Genomic DNA, 25,463 nt, shown 5'->3' on the forward strand with positions numbered 1-25,463 from the left:
ACTCCTCATATCTCGTACCTTTCTAGTTTCTTGAATAGTATTGCATGATTTTTTTCAAATCAATAAATATTCCAATGGTATTTTGTTTTTTACATTTACATTTACATTTTTTATTGTCCAGTGCATTTAATTCTTTTATTGCATTAATTAAAACCATAGATCACCTGATCTTTTGTTTCTGAATCCATATTGACTTTCATCAATCACTTTATATTTTTCAAGCAGTTTATTTATTTATTTATTTTTTATGTTCAGTTGATTTCATCTAAGACTGTGTCTGGAAGTCAGTTGTAGTTTCTGTTCTTGTTGTTTCTCTTTCCTTCAGTAATTCTGCTTCACTTGAAAAATGCTGGGTTCACTGTAAAAAATGATTTTTTGGTTAAGTAAATACTAGTGAAAAAACCCAATGTAATTTACTTGAAAAAGTTAGTTCAGGCAAGAATGTAAAAAACTAAGTAAATTCCATATCAGTACTTATTTCAAGCGAGTATAAATGAAAGTGTAATATCAACTCAATAAAATTAAGTAAAAATTACTCAACTTTTCTGATACTGGGGTTCCCATCATGCACTGGACCTTGAATAATTAATGAGGTTCATTTTTCACTGGTTTCCAGCTGTATTTACACTGTTTTATCATTGATTTTTGTTTTCAGTATTAGTAAATTGCCATTTTGTGACATTTCGAGTAAATTTTTTGCTTAAAACGACACATTCAAACACAAAAACGATCCATCAAATGTTACCACCATTGTGTATTGTCTACCAAGTATTGAGGTGTTTGCATTCACATAAGGCTTAAAGTCTGACATGATATATAAATTACTTAGATGATCTAAGTAAAGAACATACTATAAATGACTAATAAAATTCAAGATAATTGTTTTAGTGAAGTGTAATACAAAGGCAAAGGAAATCAGTATTAATCAACCTTTTACAAGCCGAGTTAAAATTACTTATTTTTTGTAAAGTTTACTTAATTCCACATTCCAAGTAAATTTAACTTTAAGATTTCTAATTAAAGCTACTGCTAAATATGTTTAGGTTTTTACTTGGCAAATCTTTGTAAATTTACTAACATTTTCTGAGTGAGATCGTTTAGCAAGGTTTTTTCAAGTAAATCCTACTCCAAATTTTTGACAGTGTTGTTTCAACCGATGTTTGGGTCAAATACGGACAAACCCAATTATTGGGTTTAAAAATGTTATTAAAAAATGTAAAGCAATGGTTGGGTTTGTCCGTATTTGACCCAAACATGAATGTTTAACCTTTAATAGGCCTACATTAAGGATACTGGACATTTTTATGTTCTTGGAATGTTACAAATCAACATTTCTGGAATGTTGAGTCATTATTAGAATTTTTTAGGAACATCAAACCAACCTTTTAAAAAAAAACGTTCCGCTAACATCAAGGAAACATTTTAACGTGTCGGAATGTTTGGAAAACGTTCTTAGAACAAAAGTGTGTTAGCTGTAGTTCCACGAAGAACCGCCAACATCCATGGAATCTTTCTATTACACAAACGATTCTGAATTGTTGAAAAAGGTTAATCAGATTTAACAACTGTTTACTAAAAGATTCTTTGTGGAACCCAAACTGGTTCTTCTATGGCATTGGGTTTTTCAGATTGAAAGATTATTTTCTCTACACACTTCTCTTTCACACTCAGTTGCACTGCTCTGTCTGAACACACACACACACACTGTCTCTCTCTGCTGCCTGTCAGCCAAATGTGGAAGGAGGACTTGTGTGGTTTCCAAGGTGCTGGTCTGGAGTGGCTCTCAGATTGCCGTATTGGGACTGAAGGGCATTTTGAAGTGTCCAAACAGCCAGTGATGTGTGTTTTGTGCCGATCAGAGGCCAGATGGACCTGTTATCAAACCTTCCCTGCAGTCTTCTTCCACTCATATATCCTTCAGACGGCGGTAGAAATATAGAGATTTAGAGACAAGGCGGCGGGAAGGGGGTCGGGATTATTTTCCAATTCGGTTATCTGTCTCATTGCTTTACTCTTCTTCCTAGAAACCCTTCGGAAAGAAATAGCTGGCGGTAGGGTCATCGTTTTCTTGGAACCAAAACATATTTAAAGGGTTAGTTCACCCAAAAATGAAAATTAAGTCATTAATTACTCACCCCCATGCTGTACCAACCCCGTAAGACCTTCGTTCGTCTTCGGAACACAAATGAAGATATTTTTGATTAAATTTGAGAGCTGTATAACTACCACATTGGCTCCTAAGGGACTGGCTCTTGACGGCCCAGAAAGTCAATGAAGAAAATGTTTAAATATCCCAAGTGACTACCGTGGCTCAACTATATGTTTATCAAGCGACGCGAATACTTTTTGTGCGAAAAAAACAAACAAAAATAACGAGTTTATTCGACTATTTCTTTTCTTCCTTGTAGGCCAGAACGAGAATTCCTTATAGATTTCCACGACGCATGCGCGAGATTTGCGATCTGCTTACACCAGCTTAGATCGCAATTCTCGCGCATGCGTCATGGAAATCTATAAGGAAGTCTCGTTCTGGCCTACAAGGAAGAAAAGAAATAGTCGAATAAACTCGTTATTTTTGTTTGTTTTTTTCGCACAAAAAGTATTCGCGTCGCTTGATAAACATATAGTTGAGCCACGGTAGTCACTTGGGATATTTAAACATTTCTTGCAAGTCAGACTGTTTGCAAAGTATATTTACAGAGAGGATGTTGGTATCATTATTTATCAGAAGTGTGAACTTACTTAAACATGTATACATTCACACGTAAATATTCTTATAGTTTTACTGTGAAAAAGTCTTTTTAAAAAAAAATAAATAAATAAAGGCAATTGTCATGATTTTCATGTGCAAAATTCTGATGTGTATAACAATAGAAATCTTATTTTTTTTTATCTCAGAGTTGGGGAAATGCAGTAAAATTTAAGTCACTTTTTTAAAATATATATATATATATATATAAATATAAACTGATAACTTTCCCTAAAAATACAGATATTCAGACCACTGAAAAAAACAGACCTTCTTCTTTAAATTAAGGTAAATGACATGAAGTTTAACATGAGATGTCCATAAATATACATAAATAAATGATTATTGAGCATTAGTAAAGACACCTGATGACAACAAGCAGAATCACTGAAGGAAAAAGGAACAACAAGAACAGAAAACAAGATTATATTTCTTACACCATTGGCAGATAATTGTGTTTGATTTAATCAAAACTTTTTTGTCATTGTACTTGACTAAATGCATCTTGATTTAAGTTGATATATATATAGAAGAGTTCAGATGCAAAAGCCTCTAAATGCCATTTGAAATGTTCTTCTTTAATAATGATTTTTTATCAAACTTGTATATTTAAGTTCAGTAATTTAATTTAAATAACAATTAATAGGTAATTATCATTGCCATTTAAGTGAAATTACTGAACTTAAATATACAAGTTTGATCAAAATCATCATTAAAGAAGAAAATATCAAATGGCATTTAGAGGCTTTTGCATCTGAACTCTTCACATACACTGTAAAAAAATATTGTTGGTTTAACTTAAAAAAAGTAAGTAACCTGGTTGCCTTAAAATTTTAAGTTGTTTGAACTGGAAAAAGTGAGTTAATACAATGAAGGAGAATGATTTAATCACCAGAAACTCAAAATAATAAGTTATCTCAACTAAATAAATTATTTAAGTTGATTTGACAAAAGAAAAAATGTTGTGATAACAAATCTTGAAAATATTTTTTTGTACAGTGTGTCAGTACATGCAGCAGTATTTCAAAGACAACAGAAGTAGAAGTATGCTAAGGTGTACGTCTTTTTCACATTTTGTCATTTGTTAAAGTGTAATCCACGATGAAGGCGTCTAGATTTTGTTCCCTGTGGGGGTCGACAGGTATCCAGGTATCACGGATCTCACCACGGTGATTATCGTCATCTGAATAATAAATGAAGCGAATACCTGTGCTGAGTATGTAACCGAGTCGACATCTGCTCTCTGCAACCCGAGGAGGAGTGAATGTCATAGCAGCTATCTCTTGGTGTTTGGAAGTGTCTTGTTTAATCTTTGCGACGCGTCCTGGCTGTCTCTGATGAGGAGCAGTATTGGAGAAAGTGTCCCGTATGACCGATGCAGATGTACTGAGGGCAGTTGTGTGATCTGTGACTGACCCGTGCTGCTTCTGTCTGCCCCCGCAGGACCGCTGCCTGAACCTGTGCTCAACGGAGACATGGAGGACAAGGTAAGACAACCGCTCACATCACAGAACACTAGCTGGCCATATTAAGGGCATAATTCAACAAAATTAAGTTCGGTCATCATTTTCTCACTTTCAGTCTACTTTTATGTACTTAGCCTTGTGTAGTATGCAGTACTTGGAATAAACTATAAGTATGCTTAAAGAAAACTTACTGTAAACTTGCAGTCTAAAAATCTTTTAGTTTACTCGGAGTGTACTTAAAGAAACTAAAAAGTGAGATTGAAGTATATACAGTTCACGGTGCAATAAAGAAGAAACGTCCTGTGGTGAAAAGCGAGTTTGTAATGTTGTTTATATGTCTATGTGGTGTTTTTAATACGCTTTAATGTGTAAATTCATAAGTCGACAGCATTGCTGAGTATTTTCTGCTTAAAACTGCAGTGAACCAAAGACAGTCTCATAAACACGGTTTGAAATCGCTGGTGTTTCTGACGTCACACACGACCTTGTAACCAATCAGATCAACGTGTGATCGTCAACCAGTGGATCTCTGAGCTGAGGGAGTAAGTGGAGGCGGGGCTCATTTGAATATTCATAAAACCGTGCATACTAAATGAGGCAAGGGTGTCGAGATACATTCAAGATATTTTAAGAAAAAAACTCTTTAAATAAATAATTTTGGCGATTAAAGATGACCTTTAAGGAATACATTTATTGGGACCTCAGTGACCAATTCATCCAATCAGGGATACTGACACTACAAATATGCAAATAAAGAAGTTAAGAAGTTAGGTGGATACCTAAGATTTTTGCATTAAAAATATCCCAAAATCACAAGGCCAGTGTTATATATTTAGTTAAGATGATAACTTACAATATTCCAAATGTTTCAAACAACGTTTAAATCGCGAGAAAATTTAGATTTTAACCAAGGAAACGGGGCGTGTGAGCAGGGGTGAGCTGGGAGTCGCCAGTAAACCGCGTCATATCCGCGTTACCTCGGTTTCCGCTCGTACTGCGTGTAGTCCTGGACAAATGCGGAAGTTGTAGTTGTGCGTTAGCGTCAAACGTCAGCTTGTTTCGCGCATTTGTTGTGGAATGGAGCACAACTATTCTTTAGCGATTGCACCTGGTTCTGTCGACAAAGACAAGTCTCATAACCGCAAACGTCAACGAACGGGTCAACCAAACGACCCAAGAAGAATTTGTGACAAGAGAAATAAAACCAGCTCAACATCGGTTCCTAAATGGAGAGAACTTCGTGAAAAACTCTAACTAGAAAGAGACGCCGATCTTGCACGTGTTTTACTTGACGGGTGAGTAACACCGTGTTCTGTACTCAAATTTCATGTCGGTAAACGATGCAAAACAATTAGTATTATTGTTCGAATGTCTTGTTGTCAATGCATATGATGTGAAAAATCGTAAGGTCATATTCACCGCGAATACTTCTCGGACTGTGAACTGCTGGCTGTATCTTAGAAAACGACGTTTATCTGAAAAGTGTTTCAACCGTCCCGGCTCTCCCCTAACATCTGTGATAACTAATTTACTTTTAAACCTGAATTTTCTTGCGGTTATTTCAGTTTAACGAAATCGAACTTTACCTCATCCATGACAACTAATTTTCGATTCCCGTCTGACTGATTTATCGACGGTGGAGTTGAAAACAACAGTTCCCATCATTCCGCGTTCCTCCACGGCGTCATCAAGCAAAGCCGTTGTTGTTGTTTTGAATGTAGCGCCCTCTAGCGGCATAAAATCGCAGGTATTGTAGCTTTAACCCAGGGTTTAGGAATGTACCGTGTGAAACGTGAGTTTATGAATACCCAGGATTAAATGTTAACCTTCGGGTAAATCACGAGCAATGTGAAACATTAGCAAGATAACCCAGGATTCAGTTTACTCTGGGTTTATTAATTGACAATTAAAGTGTGGAAAGCCATTATGTGTTTCATTAAAGAAATAAAGTCATTCAGGTTTGGAACGACTTGAGTAAGTGATGACAACATTTACATTTTTGGGTGAACTATCCCTGTAACACATTTCAAATGTGGAGAAAATCCAGCTCAAATGTGTAATTACAAAAACTGCTTAACAATATAGATGTAGTGATGAAGTGTTTTGCTGTTTCCATATTCATTAACATGCGCTGTTTAGAGAGTTGTCATAATTGAATTGAAAATATACTCACATTCACTCTTGATCATATGCCTAATATGCTGAAAACGGCTCTGTTAATGTTTCTTGTCTTGTCAAATTCAATTATAGATGACTTGTTTTCGAATACACACTGCTTAGACACACCTCATTCTTTACATGGCTGACCAAAAAACACAACATGCTAGTATCCTCACTGACTCCAGTTCTCAACATTCAAGAGAAATGTGGCAAATATTATAATGACGTCTCGTTGCTTTAATAAAATTGAGCATCGTGGACAAAATCTGGTTCGTTTGTGATTAAATATCATGCTCTTCAAATGTTTTATTTAGTAAAAAGTTCTGCTATTAGATGTTTTGAATCTAACCAGCGAAGCAAATGCTGTACATTCTCAGTTGTTAGCCGTGTGCACTTTCCTGTGGGGTTTTTATTTGTTATTCTGTGTGCTCTTTAATAAATAAACTCGAACTGGAATAGTTTGTATTGGCCTACATAGTTCTCATAGCAGAAAAACACAATTACAAGAGGTTTCTCAGAGGTTATTGGAAACCTTTACATCTTTTAATATTAGCCTATTATTGGATCATCCAAGATGTCCATGTCTTTCTTTCTTCAGTCGAAAATAAATTAAGGTTTTTGATGAAAACATTCCAGGATTTTCTCCATATAATGGACTTCAATGGGAACCAAACGGTTCAAGGTCCAAACGACTCTTTCAGTGCAAACTGACTGCAAACTGTTCAAAGGGTTTTAAACGACTCCAGACGGTGAATAAGGGGCTTATCAAGCGAAACGATCGCTCATTTTAAAAATAAATAACTAAGTTTAAGTTTTATAAGCTCAAATGGTCGCCTTGCTCTGTTCTGTGACGCACGTTTGTGACTCTCCTGTTCAAAATCGTTCATCAAAATGAACGAATCTTTTTTCGAGTCATTTGGTTCATTCAACGAACAAAACAACCGAAGTGACTCAGAAAAATTTAGTTCGGCCAACATTCAACCCGAAAATAGTCATATAACCATTGCGATAACTTCGAAGCTATTCAGTTAATGTAAAAAAACTGCATAGTGCTGCTTTAATTGTGATTATGCCAATGACGAAAGTTAGAAAAGGCATGACAGAAGACCATTAGAGGTTGAAGATCAATCCTTTATTCAGAAATTGACATGATTAATGGCTATCCGCTGGAGGGATTTAATGTAGCTATAGTGCTCAGAGCTCAGTGAAAGTGTAATATTTCTCACATTATGCCACCACAATGAAACCTAAGGAACATAATCATGACATATCTGTAGTTTTTTTGTGACAGGAACAGTTCGCCTGCGAGACAGAGACTGCCTTGTATATGTCGCCGCTAGTGACACGATGACTTATGCAAGACACACCATCATACAGGCTAAAAATATATACTTTCAATAAAAATAAGACGAGATTATCAGGCAAAAATACAATTTCGTGGCCGGTGATAATTTTTGAATTCCCCTCATCCCGCTGCAGTTGACATGGACGGATCAGCCTCTCATTGCTGGAGTTAGGACGTTTTGAGACCTTGTCTCCAGAAAAGATAGAGAGAGAGAGAGAGAGAGACACGCTGGGAACGTTTTCTCTAAAGAGGGAAAGGATGCGGGATGCAGGGATCCTTCAGCTTCTGGCTAATGGCTGACGTGTTAGATGTATCTAGCTGGAGGGAATAAGGAGGCGCTGTCAGCTGTCAGAGGAGTATTGATGCCTGGCTAATGCTGCCCACTCATAGAGTTAATAAAGCTCAGTCTCAGAGCCACACACACTGCAGCTGTCACACGGTTCAACACAGGCTCAAGTCTGACCCCTAGTGCACAAACCACAGAATGGGCCCTATCATACACCCAGTGCAATAGAGCGCCAGGCAAGTGTGTTTTGCTAGTTTCAGCCCGACGCACTTATCATTTTTACGTCCTGCGGCACTTTGTTTAAATAGCAAATGTATTTGCACCCATCTGTGCGCCCATGGGCTACTGGTCTGAGAACAAGGTGTGTTCAGGTGCATTGTTTCTGAGGGCAACTGAAACCTGGTCTAAAGTCAATGGCGCAATATTATTTATTTATTTTTGTTTTTTTAGGGCGCTTGTAGGGCTGTCAAGCGATTAATCGCGATTAATCGCATCCAAAATAAAAGTTTGTGTTTACATAGGCTAATATACGTGGGTGCACTGTGAATAATTATTTTATATATATAAATACACACTCATGCTTGTATATATTTAAGAAATATTTTCATGTATATAGTTTTATATAAAATTTATATTATAGATAAATATCAATATTTTATATATAATTTTTTTTTCTTAAATATACATGCATGTGTGTGTATTTATATATATATACAAAATAATTATACACAGTGCACCCACAAACAATATATTATGTAAACACAAACTTTTATTTTGGATGCAATTAATCGTGATTGATCGTTTGACAGCCCTAGTAATGTGCGCATATAGGTAGCAGCACACAAACACGACAAATATTAAAAATTAAAGGGTTACAATGTGATAGATGGTGGAATCCGGGTTGTTCGTCCCGTTGATGGTCTGTCTGCGCCTTTTCCTCTCTTGAGAAGCGTTCAGGTTTTTTTTTTTTTTTTTTTTGCTTGCAAATCCCGCCACGTAAATAGTTAATCCGCCAATGTTGCGAGCGCAACTGGCTTTTAAAGATAATGGGAGATGAGACTATGATTGGTTTATTGCACATTACACCCAAAACACACCCATTACTCTTTGAGAGAATAGGGAGAATCATAATAAATAATAATTCATTACATTTATGTAGCGTGCGTCGAGCGGGCTGACCATTTTTCCTGTTGTAAAACTAGAAAAAGTGGACCATGCGCTTAGAATTAGATGGTTAAAGGGGGCCTGATAGCTCTCACAGGACATCTGACTGAAATCTTGTGTTTAGGTAAATGGGAATGTGGCCAAAGAGGTGGAACTGAAGGACTCAAAGTTATCAGTCAGCCCGTCCCCTTCCAACGCCTCCTCCGACGCCTCCCTCGTGACTCCGCCGCCTGAGGTGAGACTGAGAACCGCAGACTAACACACTTCTCTCGCTGTTTCTGCCATAGAAAGACATGGGGAAATCATAAGTGTAGTGTGCGGTTCTGCACGACTGTATGCTGTTTCTCACTTTGCCAAAATCTGCAGTAAACACACTGTATCCTACAATACAAAGCGTTCAAGTGTAACAAATAAAGTGGAAGTAATATAAACTTTGATTTTTTTAAATGTAATATTAAAGGAGTAGTTCACTTTTTAAAAAAACTTTTGCTGATAATTTGCTCACCCCCATGTCATCCAAGATGTCCATGTCTTTCTTTCTTCAGTCGAAAAGAAATTAAGATTTTTGATGAAAACATTCCAGGATTTTTCTCCATATAATGGACTTCAATGGGAACCAAACAATTCAAGGTCCAAATGACAGTTTCAGTGCAAACTGTTCAAAGGGCTTTAAACGATTCCAGACGATGAATAAGGGTCTTATCAAGTGAAACGATCGTTCATTTAAAAATAAATAAGTTTTATAAGCACAAATGCTCGCCTTGCGCTGTTCTGTGATGCGCGTTTGTGGCTCTCCTGTTGATCAAAATGAACGAATTTTTTTTTCGCGTCATGACTCGAAGGGTCCTAGATAAGACCGTTATTCGTCGTCTGGAATCGTTTAAAGCCCTTTGAACAGTTTGCACTGAAACTGTCTTTTGGACCTTGAATTGTTTGGTTCCCATTGAAGTCCATTATATGGAGAAAAATCCTGGAATGTTTTCATCAAAAACCTTAATTTCTCTTCGACTGAAGAAAGAAAGACGTGGACATCTTGGATGACATGGGGGTGAGTAAATTATCAGCAAATGTTTTTTAAATGTGAACCACTCCTTTAACAATACAGTTAATCAAGTTAGTTCAAGTATGTTAGTCATCACATTAAAATAAGTGCTTCTTTAAAGCATGTCAAAAGATCAAAACATGAAAGTAAAACTTTTAATTTAGCATTATTACAAAGTGCAGTTTTAAAAGTCTAATTAGTGCATTTAAGTATCCTTTCATGTCAGTAATATTATCTACGTATCTGCACGTTTTGTTTAAATGGGTGGTAAAGTATGATTTCACTTTTCTAACTTTAGTTAGTGTGAAATGTTGCTGTTTGAGCATAAACGACATTATCTATAGTTACAACGCTCAAAGTTCAAAGCAAAGGAAGATATTTGCTTTTAAAGAAAAGGACTACAACAAACGGCTGGTAGGGACTACACGAGCTTCCTCCCGGGTTAGTGACATCACTAACCCTAAAATGTACATAAGCCACGCCCCCGTGAACACACAGTCCATGTTTCGAAGAGGAAGAGTGGTTGTATAAGAGTCAGCTCAAACTTTAGCATCCTTGTGCATCTCACAACAGTTCCTATATGAGCGATTTATAGATTACATGACAGAATATGCTAATTTAAGATAAGACAACATAAATTCATCAACTAACCATTCAGAGTCGTCCTGTTGTCGCTTCTCTCTATATTTGACAGACTCCATTTTAACATAAAAGGCAGAACAGTTTCTATCATTTTAGTGTGTCTGCGTGAGCTGAGCTCTTGAAACCCCGCCCTCTGCAGCAGCTCATTTGCATTTAAAGGGCCAGACACAAAACGTTATCAAAAAGTGACAACTTTAACATGCTATATACAAATATCTGTGGGGTATTTTGTGCTAAAACTTCACACACACACAAACAGATTTATTTTACATCTTGTGAAAATGGCATTTTACCACCCCTTTAAAGAGTATACTTAAGTGCGAATTCAATACAAATAATCACATTTTTCACTATTTGACATTTACGCATAATGTTTCACATGCTATTTAAAAAAAACAGTTAGCATTATACAGTAAAAACGTTCTGAAACTACCCTAATGAAATATTGGGAAAACATTTTCCATTAGAACGTTGTTCCACACGCTTGTAGTTACACTGTTTCAGGGTATTTCACAACTTAATCTTTGTTTGTCTTCCTCTCTGCAGACCGTGGAGCCGTCCATCAGAGACGCTATCCCCGAGCTCAGTCTGTCCTTACAGCAGGTGAAAGAGCGCGCGCACCAGAAACGCTCCAATAAGAGAGCTCCGCCCATGGACTGGAGCAAGAAAAATGAACTCTTCAGTAACCTATAGACCTCCAGACGATCGTCCATCCACTCATCCATCCATCCATCCCAGAAGGAATGTAGTTTCGGCACACATCTGGGCCGTGTGGAATCCATGTGGGCCGAAACTATGTTGCTCTCTGTGATTCATCAGCTCTGTTTAAGACTTGATGAAACAGAGCAGATCTTATAATGAGGTTATCATTAAAGTAGGCTCAATATGATGTGTGTACTGTGTGTATGCACACACAGATTTATATGTATTCAGAATTATGTATTTGAATTACTAACAGATTATATTAGTACATCAGCTACGGGGCAAACGGAATGTGACTGTGATGCATTACAATCACTGGCTGTGTTCAGAATGGAGTACTTATTGTAATATTACCGCTCACTAAATACTGTGCGTTACACATCCAATTCAGCTTACTGTTAAATATAGTAAAACCGTAGTGTCATGCTGTTCTACATTGCATGTTTAATTTAATGGGCAGTCTCCAGTTGTCTTTTTGAAATCAAAGTTTATTTTTATTAATTCAATTTTGTGTAAATATGTATTCTAATGTCTGACGATGAGGAAAAACAGATGTTAAAGCTCTTGCCTGTAGTTCCAATCAATTTGTCACACTGTAAATGTGTGTGCATACTATACAGAAATAGTGATATTATGTTAGTATGCTATTCTGAACAGAGGCTAATTCAGTGTGTTTGTGTGTATGTGAGTTTTGTGTATGAGGCTGTACTACACTAAAAGGTTCTGTGTGGTTCTATATAGAACTCTCTATGCCAAAAAGTGTCTATATATGAAGTGGCTGACAGAACCCTTTAAAGGGATAGTTCACTTTGAAATTAATTTTTGGTATGTTTTATCTTACCTCAAGGGCATCCGGATGTAGGTGTCTTTGTTTCCACAGTAGTTTCAATTTTGATATTTTTAGGTCAAACCATTCTTGTCTATCAGTCATATAATGGAGGTCTATGGTCACCACCTCAAAGAGCATGCATAGAGAAGTCCAGATTAAACATGACTCACACAAACTGCTCGTTTCGTGTCTTAGGCCATCAATGTGTACTATTAAATCATGTTTAATCTGGACTTCTCTGTGCATGCTCTTTGAGGTGGTGACCATAGACCTCCATTATATGACTGATAGACAAGAATGGTTTGACCGAAAAATATCAAAATACTGCGGAAACGAAGACACCTACATCTTGGATGCCCTTGAGGTAAGATAACACATATCAACAATATATTTCAAAGTGAACTATCAGTTTAAGGCTCTACAGTAACCGTATCTTCTTAGAGTGAAAGCAATGTAGTTTGATTCATCAATGATTTCTGGAGCTCATTTCGTTGTCTTATAATGGAGGAACAAATGAAGACTTGCATCCTGGGTTGGATCCCACTGTAAATTCCTGTTAGTGCATGATGGTCTTTTTCCAAACAGTGAGGTATTTTGAGACGCCATTTTTAATCCTGCACTTGATCACTGTGTTGTCATGTTATTTCATATTTATGTTATTTCTATATTATGTAACACGTTTATAGAGCATCCCACTTTGTTCAGAAATATATTATAGTGGACAAATGATTTCTGCAGTGTTTTATGCTTTTGATACACACTGTGTTTACTTGCGTTACTGATGATGATTTACTGTTTCAAACTCTACACGCTGGCGACTCCTGCTGGTCAAAACAGTGTAAATACAACACAAACTCTTTTTGCCAAAAACGCCGCTCACAAACCCATTGCAAATGTTTTATTGAAAGCATAATTTATCAAATGCAATTAACCAATCATCTAAATAGATTAAATATCATGTGTCTGTATAATATTTGTTCTTTTACAAATTGTCAGTGCTTGTTTTGTTTGTTCAAAGGATGGCTCAGCTAAACAAGCCAATACGATTATGACTTGCAGTCCCTCATTGGTGCCATACACTGCAGACTGCATGTTCCCATCAAGGCCTCAATGAAGGGATTTTGTGAGCAGAAAGGGGGCTTACAATGTAAATGTGCAGCCAAGTTACTATTACAATTTTTAATATTCCAGATTAGTAATATTATATCCATATTTTTAAAAGGCAGTTGACTGAGTAAAATCTCTTAGATGGTGTGTGAACATGTTCCATATCAAATCAGTGTGTGAAAGCAAAATGGCCAGGATCTGTGCATGACTCAAGAATTTTCAGATTCACATTTATGCACATTATTTGAACGTGGTAAGGAAAATTATAAATATCAAACTCACGGTATTACATACACTTATGCTGAGAACTGCATTTTTGCATTATACAGGTGATTACAACAGGATCCTGCGGAGACGGGTGTTTTATGACCCCATTCCCTGACCCAAACCCCAGACCAGTTGCAATGCAGCTCTAGGACAAGGGCACACAATGACATGAGCTTTGGCCAATAAAGGGAAGATTTCAGGGTCTGAGAAGCCTGAGGGTTGCACCTGACAGGGCCTGTGACATTGCATGTGCCATATTACACAACATTGCCAACATCAGAAACAGAAAAAAAAAGTTTAATTAAGCCTAAAATAAAAGACAAGACAAATTTGCAAAACTCTATTTGCTTAGAGTTTTATTTCAATAGTTCTTTGTAAAGAAAAGCCAGTTATTCAGTCATCTTTTTAAAAGAGATATTATGCAAGGTCAGCAATAGTACTCTGTGTGAAATAGTGTATTTTACTCTGAAGTTTATTTTGAAGCAACTATTTCTAGTGCATTTTTTCTAGTTTTTTTCTAAATACTCTATTTTCTGTTGAAGACTCATATAGGGAACACCGTTCACCCTGTGTCGTTTGTGTCACACACCCCTCATGCAACAAATAAAAAGGAAAAGTTGTCTCTACACTGGCCACCCCTGTATCACTGCTGTGTGCAGACTCTTTAGGCCTTTCTGTACATGTGGACTCCTGTCAGAAATAAAGGCCATAGGCACAAGTATAAATCAATTAAAGCCATCAATTAAATTAAAGTACAGTCATCTGAGAAGTTTTCTTCACTCCCCAGTGCAATGTGATTAATAACTCATGGCAAAATATTTTTACATTAACATAAGTTCCCTTTCGTAGTCACTTCGAGTTACGTCAGAAGTGACGGAGATCGGGGGTTTCACATAGAAAGCCAATCCTCTTCGAGTATTTAAAAACGAGCCAATGACATGCAATGCATTGGGGCTGTGGAAATTTGCATAGCGTACTCCGCCCTACTCCGTGAGTATAAAAGGAGGTAGTGAACGCAACCGCAGTATGTTTTCGCTTCGGAGCCAAGAGAACCTCTTCACTCCTGAAAGCACTGTTCAAGACTCTTCGAGACGAGCGTCCTCTTCAGTGTTGGTGTGACGGCGGTTCCCAGCGAGATTCTGCATCGCCTGCGATCTGAGCAGTGGTCTGCCAGACTTTGCGCTTCTCCCTGGTCGCCTCAGCGCTGAAAGAGTGAATTTCCTCCTCTCATTGAAAGAGCTGCACGCGGCACGTCTTTTTAAAGACGGTTCGCCCGTGTTCTTCTGGGTGTGGTCGATTTCTATCGTCATCTGATGGTCACGATCGCTGCTTTGTATGCCTGGGCATTCAGCATGCAACTGCAGCGTTCGTGGATGACTCATGTTCCTTCTGTGGGAACATGACCATCTCTACACTGAGGTCGAGACTCAATGATCTGACTTCAGTGAGAGTCCCGGTCCCCCCTACTCGATCGGCTTCCCTCACGGGGGGCCCGTCGACCCGGGGATCTGGTGATTTCACGGTGACGGTGTGGAATAAAGCCCTGACGATTCCTCAGGCCACACCTCCCGCCTCAGTGCGTGAGCCAGCGAGTGTTAGTTCGATTCAGTCGGCTGTTTCTTCGGTGGTACCGGCTGCTTCGAGCAGCGCTCCAGATGATGATGTGATGTCGATCACAGCATCACTAGGCGGGCTAGAGTCCTCGGGAGATGAGGATGCGGCTGCGCTGCCCCCTTCGGGAGTGCCAGCGCTGCCCGTGTCGGATCCCGAGCTGACGGCCATGCTGTCTCGAGCCGCTGGGAGTATTGGGTTAGAGTGGAACCCTCCATTCTCCCCCGATCTCTCACGGAGGGACGTCTGTGGTTCGGATGACCCCGTTGGTTCACTTCCTGGAAGCCTGGCTAGAGCTTCCCGGGCTATCCCGCTGGGTCATCAGAACGATCAGATTCGGCTACGCGATTCAGTTCGCACGGTCTCCTCCCCGTTTCAGGGGAGTTCGCTCCACGATGGTCGGTGGCAATGCCCCGGTCTTGAGAGCGGAGATTGCGACCCTGCTGGCGAAGGGTGCAATCGAGACGGTCCCTCCAGCCGAGATGAGGTTCGGGTTTTACAGCCCCTACTTCATTGTCCCCAAAAAGACCGGTGGGTTACGACCAATCCTGGACCTGCGCATTTTGAACCGTTCTCTCCATCGACTACCGTTCAAAATGCTCACAGCCAAACGCATTCTCGAATGTGTTCGGTTTCAGGATTGGTTTGCAGCGATCGACCTGAAGGACGCGTACTTTCATGTCTCCATTTTGCCTCGACACAGACCGTTTCTTCGGTTTGCTTTCGAGGGCCAGGCATATCAGTACACGGTTCTCCCATTCGGGTTAGCTCTGTCCCCTCGCGTCTTCACCAAGATCGTCGAGGCAGCCCTTGTTCCCCTTCGCGAACACGGGGTGCGCATCCTGAACTATCTCGACGACTGGCTGATACTAGCACACTCTCGAGCTCAGGTTTGCGAACACAGAGACCTGGTGCTCCGGCACCTAGCCCGTCTGGGCCTTCGGGTCAACCGGGAAAAGAGCAAACTTTGCCCCGTGCAGAGGATCTCTTTTCTCGGCATGGAGATAGACTCGGTCGCCATGTCCGCGCAGCTCACGAACGAGCGCGCGCACTCACTGCTGACTTGTCTTCGACTGTTCGAGGGCAAGAGTGCAGTTCCACTGAAACTGTTTCAGAGGCTCCTGGGGCATATGGCATCCGCGGCCGCGGCAACGCCGCTCGGTTTGCTTCATATGAGACCGCTTTAGCTGTGGCTTCGCGATCGAGTCCCGAGGTGGGCATGGCATCGCGGTTCGCTTCGAGTTCCAGTGACTCCAGCATGACGCCGAACCTTCTTCCCGTGGTTGAACCTCAGCTTTCTACGGACCGGTGTCCCTATTCAGCGAGTTTCCAGGCATCTCGTTGTCTCCACGGATGCGTCTACCACGGGTTGGGGTGCCATGTGCAATGGGTCACATCAATTGCCTCGAGCTGCTGGCAGTACGGCTAGCCCTGCACTGCTTCCGAGCGTTGCTCAAGGGCCAGCATGTGCTTGTCCGTTCAGACAACACCACGGCAGTAGCGTACATCAACCACCAGGGGGGTCTACGCTCGCGCCGGTTGTCGCAGCTCGCCCGCCATTATGGAGTCAGAAGCACCTGAGGTCCCTTCGTGCAGTATACATTCCTGGAGACCGGAACCTGGCAGCCGACGAGCTGTCACGGGTCCGTCCTATCCCCGGCGAATGGCGACTCCATCCCCAGTTGGTCCAGCTGATTTGGGACCAGTTCGGGGAGGCACAGATAGACCTGTTCGCCTCTCGGGACTCAACCCACTGCGTCCAGTTTTATTCCCTGACCGAGGGTACTCTCGGTTCAGATGCGCTGGCGCACAGCTGGCCACGGGGCCCACGCAAATATGCGTTTCCCCCAGTGAGCCTCCTTGCACGGGTGTTGTGCAAGATCAAGGAGGACGAGGAGCAGGTCTTGTTGGTAGCCCCCTATTGGCCCACCAAGACGTGGTTCTCCGAACTCATGCTTCTCGCGACAGCACCTCCTTGGCCTATTCCTCTGAGACAGGACCTACTCTCTCAGAGACGGGGCACTCTGTGGCACCCTCATCCCGATCTTTGGAGGCTGCACGTGTGGCCCCTGGACGGGACGAGGCAGGTTTGAGTTCGCTGCCACCTGCGGTGGCGGCAACCATCACTTCCGCAAGAGCGTCGTCCACAAGACACCTTTATGCGTTGAAGTGGAACCTCTTCGTCAACTGGTGTTCTTCTCGCGGAGAAGACCCCCGGAGATGTTCGATTCCGGTCGTGCTTTCCTTCCTGCAAGAAGGGTTGGAGCGCAGGCTGTCGCCCTCCACCCTTAAAATTTATGTCGCGGCCATTGCCGCTTCTCATGAAGCAGTGGAAGGTAAGTCCTTAGGGAAGCACGACCTGGTCATCAGGTTCCTGAGGGGAGCGAGGAGGCTACATCCGCCTCATCCTCCCCTCGTACCCTCTTGGGACCTCTCGGTAGTTTTAAGTGCTCTGCAGAGGCATCTCTTTTTTAGCCTTTGCAATCGGTAGAGTTAATGTTTCTGTCCATGAAGACAGCACTCCTGGTTGCATTGGCCTCCATCAAGAGGGTGGGGGACCTGCACGCATTCTCCGTTGACGAAGCGTGCCTGGATTTCGGGCCGGCTTACTCTCACGTGATTCTGAGACCCCGGCCGGGATATGTGCCCAAGGTTTCCACCACTCCCTTCCGGGACCAGGTGGTGAACCTGCAAGCGCTGCCCCTGGAGGAGGCAGACCCAGCCTTGGCACTGCTCTGTCCGGTACGTGCTCTCCGCACCTATGTCGACAGAACGCAGTGTTTCAGGACCTCAGACCAGCTCTTTGTCTGTTATGGGGGAGCCAGAAGGGAAGGGCTCTCTCAAAGCAACGGCTGTCCCACCGGATAGTGGACGCCATTGCTTTGTCTTACCAGCAGCAAGGCCGTCCGTGCCCCCTTGGTGTGACGGCCCATTCCACTCGGAGTGTGGCCTCCTCTTGGGCTCTAGCGCACGGCGCCTCGCTAACAGACATCTGCAGAGCTGCAGGCTGGGCGACACCCAACACCTTCGCCAGATTTTATAATCTGCGAGTTGAGCCGGTGTCCTCTCACGTACTCGTTTCCGCCAGTACTGGACCCGCTTAGGTGTCTTCGCTTGCTCGCCATTCCACTCCCCGGACTGGATAAGTGCGATATTCCTCAGTTCTTTCGTTGAAGTCTTGAGTCCTCCAGCACCGACGATGCGGGCACCACTGCTGTTGCTCTGGATGCTGGCTAGGTGCCTCCATGTGCATGGTTCCCCATGGTAACTGTCTCATGTGTATTATCCACTGTAAGCCTCTCTGAGCATGTGTCTTCCCTTGGCAAGCCATCTGCCACCCCTGGAGTAAAATTTTTAGTAGCCACCTCGGTTGGTGCTCCAGTGTTTCCATATGCGTTCCTATGTGGCCATATGTGTATTTGTAAGTCCTCCCCTTGGTAGGCAGCTGGTAGCATGTCCCTCCCGGGATATGTTTCCCAGTGTACCTTGGTAATCCTGTGTTAAAGTGAGATCCCTGAAAAAAAAAAAAGAGAGGAGGTCCAGACTTTCGCAGGGCACTGGTAGACAGCTTAAAGATGGCGTGATGGCACTGACCCCCGATCTCCGTCACTTCTGACGTAACTCGAAGTGACTACGAAAGGGAACGTCTCGGTTACGGATGTAACCCTCGTTCCCTGAGTAGGGAACGGAGACGTTACGTCTCCCTGCCACTTCTGCTGTATCGCTGGGTAGACGCCGAGTTCTATCTTGGCTCCTCAGCGAAGACATACTGCGGTTGCGTTCACTTCCTCCTTTTATACTCACGGAGTAGGGCGGAGTACGCTATGCAAATTTCCGCAGCCCCAATGCATTGCATGTCATTGGCTCGTTTTTAAATACTCGAAGAGGATTGGCTTTCTATGCGAAACCCCCGATCTCCGTCACTTCTGACGTAACGTCTCCGTTCCCTACTCAGGGAACGAGGGTTACATCCGTAACCGAGACGTTTATCAGTTTTTACTTTCACAAGACAAAGCAATTTATCATTAAGCCTCCTCAAGATTTAACAGTTGAAATGACTAAAACAGCCAATTTGGATTATAGGCCTACTTAATTTAATGCAGCAACAAATTATTTCACAGTGTACAAAGACAATTTAAATCTCATTTCCCAGTAATGAAGGTGTTGCTGCTACTGGTCCCTGATGTGGGTCTGGAAGAGCTGAACCCAGTGATGCCCTTCACAACAGGTCAGTTCACATTCAACCCAAGGGTCAGCTCTTCTGCCAGGGTGCAGGACAAACCGGTATAACGACAAGACGTGAAATAATCACGTTGGTCCACTTTGGAAAACGTGTAGATGTCACGGTTTAACCCCTTCAAACGTTAAACTTACACGTTTGTGTTAACACATTCCAGTGGAGAGATACCCGGATGTTAACTTATTTTAAAAGTATAACATTACAAATGCAGCGAACACACTAATGTCTCCTAATCTGTAAGCACTAAGGTGCTAACGGCACTGAAGTTACAGGAGTTTCTTCCCGTTTCTAAGCAACGGTAGGTCGAGTATTTAAAAGGTTATGGTTAACACGGTTTACGTGGTTTAACGTCGATGTAATGCGTTGTTTTAGCAAACCTTTTGCTTAAACGAGGAGCTGGGGGACGCCTGAAAAATAGACGTTTTACTCATTTGGCTACTTCATTAAAACGTGACATTTTGACGTTTTTTTCGGCGTGGATCAAGGCAAATGAATCCTTTTCACCTTGAAAATAATACTTTTTTGCATTTTAATTAATAGAACATTTCTCAGTGATCGTCAATAAAACAAAATTCCATTTTTTCTCGGTTTAATGAAAACCAATAGGTCGTTATGGCAGAGGCGATTGCGTGTAGAATAGGTCAAACGTGTAAGTTTCATGTTTGAGGGGGTTAAATCGTGACATCTACACGTTTTCCAAAGTGGACCAACGTGATTATTTCACGTCTTGTGGTGATACCGGGTTGAGTGGAGAGATATCCAGATGTTATTCGCCTCTGCCATAACGACCTATCGGTTTTCATTAAACCGAGAAAAATGGAATTTTGTTTTATTTACGATCACTGAGAAATGTTCTATTATTTAAAATGCAAAAAAAAAAAAAAAAAAAAAACGTTTATTATTTTCAAGGTGAAAAGGATTCATTTGCCTGGAATTATGCATTAACCATAACCTTTTAAATACTCGACCTAGTTCCGTTAGCAACGGGAAGAAACTCCTGTAACTTCAGTGCCCAACCCGTATCACGACAAGACGTGAAATAATCCTACCCTATCTCACGACCAATTCGTACGAATTCGTACGAGTGATTAAAAAGTGGCTAATTCGTAGTAATTCGTACGACCTCACTCGTACGAATTCATACGATTTGTCCAAACCCACGTGACGGTTATGTTTAGGGGCGGGGTCAGGGGTATAGGTCATTCGTACGAATTCATACGAATTGGCCAATTCGTAAAATATGTACGATTTAGCAACATCGTACTTATTTGTACGAGTGAGGTCGTATGAATTGTTACGAATTAGCCACCTCGTAAAATTCGTACGAATTCCCGAGAGATCGGGTTGATAATCATGTTGGTCCACTTTGGAAAACGTGTAGATGTCACGGTTTAGTTTAAACTCAAAACCATAAATAGGGCTATGCTGCCCTCTTGTGTCAAATTATATTTCTATATTTATTTTTCCAACAAATAAAACCAAACCGTCAATAAAAATTCATTCAATACACCTTTGAATTCAACAGATTCAGTGGCTCAATTGATAAAGCGTTGGGCTTTAAGCAAGAAGATCTGAGTTCAGATCCCATTCTTGCTTACGTGTTGTGATTATATCAAACAAAGTGGCCAAAACAACATTTCTTCAACCCGGTATCACGACAAGACGTGAAATAATCACGTTGGTCCACTTTTGAAAACGTAGATGTCACGGTTTAAACCCCCTCAAACGTGAAACTTACAATTAAACTGAAACTTACCATCACGACCTATCGGTTTTCATTAAACCGAGAAAAATAGAATTTTGTTTTATTGACGATCACGGAGAAATCGTCTATTATTTAAAATGCAAAAAACATTTATTATTTTCAAGGTGAAAAGGATTCATTTGCCTCGATCCACGGCGAAAAGAACGTCTAAATGTCACATTTTTAATGAAGCAGCCTAAATATTCCACTTTTAGTAGGGTAGGAAGGGGGGGTTCACCTGCACCCGAAAGATATATTTTTTTAACCTAGTTTTTTGTAATCCTTAAGGTGTCTAGAAAAGGAATTTTGATGTTCCCCGCGCAAATTTTTGTCCCATATGTGATTTTTTGTATCATCTTTTGTGTCCGTGCTTGATTTTTGGCTGCGGAAAATGAAAACTTTAAACCTACATAGAATCTGAACAATACATCCTACAGACACAATCTACCCCATTTTCTCTTCGTCTTTGCATGAGGAATTGATAGATATGAGGATTGTCTTGATTAGATGATGTATAGTGCATAAAAACTCAAATAAACACCAAAAAATGTCAAAAAATTGTAACATTGGATCACTGGAACTCCTCCCCTATGGACCCTTCTGATATATGTTTTCTAACTTTTGTATTTTTACAGTCTTTAGGATGTCTAAGAAGCAAATGTTGATGATCCCCACCTGAAATATTGTCACATATTTCTGGCTATATTGGTTGCCACCCTGGATATCCAAAAAAGCAAAAAAGCACATTTATAGGCAGTCTGTTTTTCTCCTTTAGTTTTCGATTTGATAAATCTCCTCCATTTTTCATAACTGGCTATGTTAATTATCGTTGAGCACATGTTGAGCTTGTTCCCAACGTCAATTGTTGCACATTAAAAATATAACATAGATATTTTAATTAAATAATACATTTTAAGATACAACGTGTTCAAAAATATGCATTAATTAAAAATCACATCATGTAATTAGGATTCACTGGTAATGTGAGGTTTATTTAACATACATTTTTAAACTAACTACACAAATACATAGCCTACACCATGCACCAACAAACAATTAGAAAGGTCTTTCTTGGTGAAGAGCATTTAGCGTTATGGAAGCCCACATTAACTGGCAGATAATGGTCTCTCCAGGTTTCTGTTAAGTTGAAAAAAAAAAATGTTATGCTTAATGATTAATTAATTATACTTTCATTATTATTATTATTACTACTGGTGAGGGAATGTGTTTCATCTCGAGTGGGACAATCTGAACAAAATAACAACAAACATTCATGGCTCAAGTGTGGTGAACTGGACCGGTGGGATCATGATACAGGAGGTGAAACCTGAATTTGATGCCCCCAACTCTCTGGAAATTCCACGAATGCTCCCACTCTACGAGTGGAAAAAGACGCGCTCCCTTATGGTAGATATACCTGAGACCCTAAATTCATCATCAAGTCATGATTAGATGATGTATAGTGCATAAACACTCAAATGAACACCAAAAAATGTACAAATAAATTGTGACATTGGATCACTGGAACTCCTGTCCTCAGGACCCTATTGATATATGTCTTCTAACTTTTGTACTTTTACAGTCTTTATGATGTCTAAGAAGCAAATGTTGATGATCCCCACCTGAAACATGTTGGTCCAAATGAACATCTCCCATAATAAGTAGATACTATTCAAACCATTATATTGGTGTTATATTTATTGAAACAAAACAGAAAACCACTCATATATTCAAATACTGTATGTGTAATGTATATATGAAGAGTTCAGATGCAAAAGCCTCTAAGTGCCATTTGAAATTTGGTTCTAGAATGACCATTTTTATCAAGCTTGTGTATTTAAGTTCAGTAATTTCACTTAAATGACCATTAATAGGTAATCTTCATTGTCATTTAAGTGAAATTACTGAACAAGCTTGATAAAAAATAATAATTTTAGAAGAAAATTTCAAATGGCACTTCGAGGCTTTTGCATCTGAACTCTTCATATAGGGCATAACAAATCCCCATTAGAATAAACTGAAATAGAAAAAAAGTGATTCTAATCAACCCCTCCTTGCACTGCCACCTTAACGTGCTGGAGGGGTTTGAGTACCCGAACGACCCTATGAGCTATGTTGTCCGGGGCTATATGCCCCTGGTAGGGTCTCCCAAGGCAAACCGGATAGGCGACGGGTCAGACCAAGAACGGTTCAAAAAACCTTATGAGTGAAGTGAAAACAAGGACAGCCGGGGCCCCACCTTGGAGCCAGTATGTGAGCGCCTGGTGGCAGGGCCTCCCACACGGTGTCCGGCAGGGCTCAGTCCGAAGAAGCAACGTGGGGCCTCCTTCCCGTGGGCTCACCACCTTCAGGAGGGACCGTAAGGGATTAACTATTAATCCCATAGTAATAGCCATAAAGGCTATTGTAAAACAAATGCACTGAAAAATAAAGGAAACTTTCATAATTAGTTTTGCACTCATTTCTATACTTGAAAGATATAAGCGCATAATGACATGTTTCATGGGCCAGTGTGTCAGAAAAAAAACTAAAGCTGACTTTTTTTGACCAATGCATTACACCAGCACAGCGCCGCCAATTAAGCAAAAAACAAAACAAACAACAAACAAACAAATGGGCCGCCGATGTATGAGTTTTGTGGGCCGCTAAGACAAATAAATAAAAAAAGATGAGATGTATCCACCTGTTTCACGGAGCAGCAGCCAGCGCGCGCATCTCATTAGTAACCTGATCTGCATGGCCAAACGTCCGCTGAGCAGAAATCAGCTCTCAGAGCCTCAGTATGACTATTACTGTGTTATTAAAAAAGGTAAAACTGGACCTAAATCGGTTGATCAGTTGTCACCATTGATTGACAGCATTTCTCTTGTTTCTTGTGTTGACGAACTTGACCAACTACCTATCAGATCTGGGGTGGCCACTGGGGTGGCCACAGCCCCTTAGAATCGCCAGTGCCTCTATCAGAATCCAGAGTTTTGAGAAGATTGGGGATACTTAATTTTTCGCCCCCCAAAAAAACATAAGGGGTAACACTGTGGGTTTTTTTTCTGGTCGAAATTTTGAATTTCGATATCTCAGCTCTGGAAGGGTCTAGAGCCTCCATTGTTGCACTCAGGTCTAAGTCTCATGACCCTCTATCAGAATCCAGAGTTTTGAGAAGATTAGGGATACTTAATTTTTCGCCCCAAAAAAAAAAAACGTAAGGGGTAACACTGTCGTTTTTTTTACGGGTCGAAATTTTGATTTTCGATATCTCAGCTCTGGAAGGGTCTAGAGCCTCCATTTTTGCACTCAGGTTTAAGTCTCATGACCCTCTATCAGAATCCAAAGTTTTGAGAAGATTAGGGATACTTAATTTTTCGCCTCAAAAAAAAAAACGAAAGGGGTAACACTGTCGTTTTTTTTACGGGTCGAAATTTTGATTTTCGATATCTCAGCTCTGGAAGGGTCTAGAGCCTCCATTTTTGCACTCAGGTTTAAGTCTCATGACCCTCTATCAGAATCCAGAGTTTTGATAAGATTAGGGATACTTAATTTTTCGCCCAAAAAAAAAGTAAGGGGTAACACTGTCGTTTTTTTTACGGGTCGAAATTTTGATTTTCGATATCTCAGCTCTGGAAGGGTCTAGAGGCTCCATTGTTGCACTCAGGTCTAAGTCTCATGGCCCTCTATCAGAATCCAGAGTTTTGAGAAGATTGGGAATACTTAATTTTTCGGCCAAAAAAAAAAAAACCTAAGGGGTAACACTGTCGTTTTTTTTTCTGGTTGAAATTTTGATTTTCGATATCTCAGCTCTGGAAGGGTCTAGAGCCTCCATTTTTGCACTCAGGTTTAAGTCTCATGGCCCTCTATCAGAATCCAGAGTTTTGAGAAGATTGGAGAAACTTCATTTTTCGCCCGAAAAAAAAAAACGAAAGGGGTACCACTGTCGTTTTTTTTTTCGGGTCGAAATTTTGAGTTTCGATATCTCAGCTCTGGAAGGGTCTAGAGCCTCCATTTTTGCACTCAGGTCTAAGGCTCACGTCCCTCTATCAGAATCCAGAGTTTTGAGAAGATTGGGGATACTTAATTTTTCGCCCCCAAAAAAAAACGTAAGTCGTTTTTTTTTC

At 40.7% G+C, this 25,463-nt stretch overlaps 1 protein-coding gene across 3 annotated transcripts in view; it reads left to right on the top strand.

Annotated features, from left to right (window-relative positions):
• The window catches only part of nherf1b (NHERF family PDZ scaffold protein 1b), a 55,294-nt gene extending 42,180 nt beyond the window's left edge, over window positions 1–13,114 (top strand). For 2 of the 3 annotated variants that reach the window (XM_039665610.2, XM_039665607.2), the window contains 3 exons: window positions 4,193–4,236; window positions 9,295–9,405; window positions 11,401–13,114. In XM_039665610.2, the coding sequence (XP_039521544.2) occupies window positions 4,193–4,236; window positions 9,295–9,405; window positions 11,401–11,547 (302 nt within the window). In that variant the 3' untranslated portion in view covers window positions 11,548–13,114. The remainder of the gene's footprint in view (window positions 1–4,192; window positions 4,237–9,294; window positions 9,406–11,400) is intronic. The other variant, XM_039665608.2, reaches the window with a different exon arrangement.
• Window positions 13,115–25,463: the final 12,349 nt, after the last annotated feature.

Source organism: Pimephales promelas, chromosome 3 (assembly GCF_988280905.1).
Source record: "Pimephales promelas chromosome 3, fPimPro1.hap1.1, whole genome shotgun sequence".
Classification (NCBI taxonomy): Eukaryota; Metazoa; Chordata; class Actinopteri; order Cypriniformes; family Leuciscidae; genus Pimephales; species Pimephales promelas.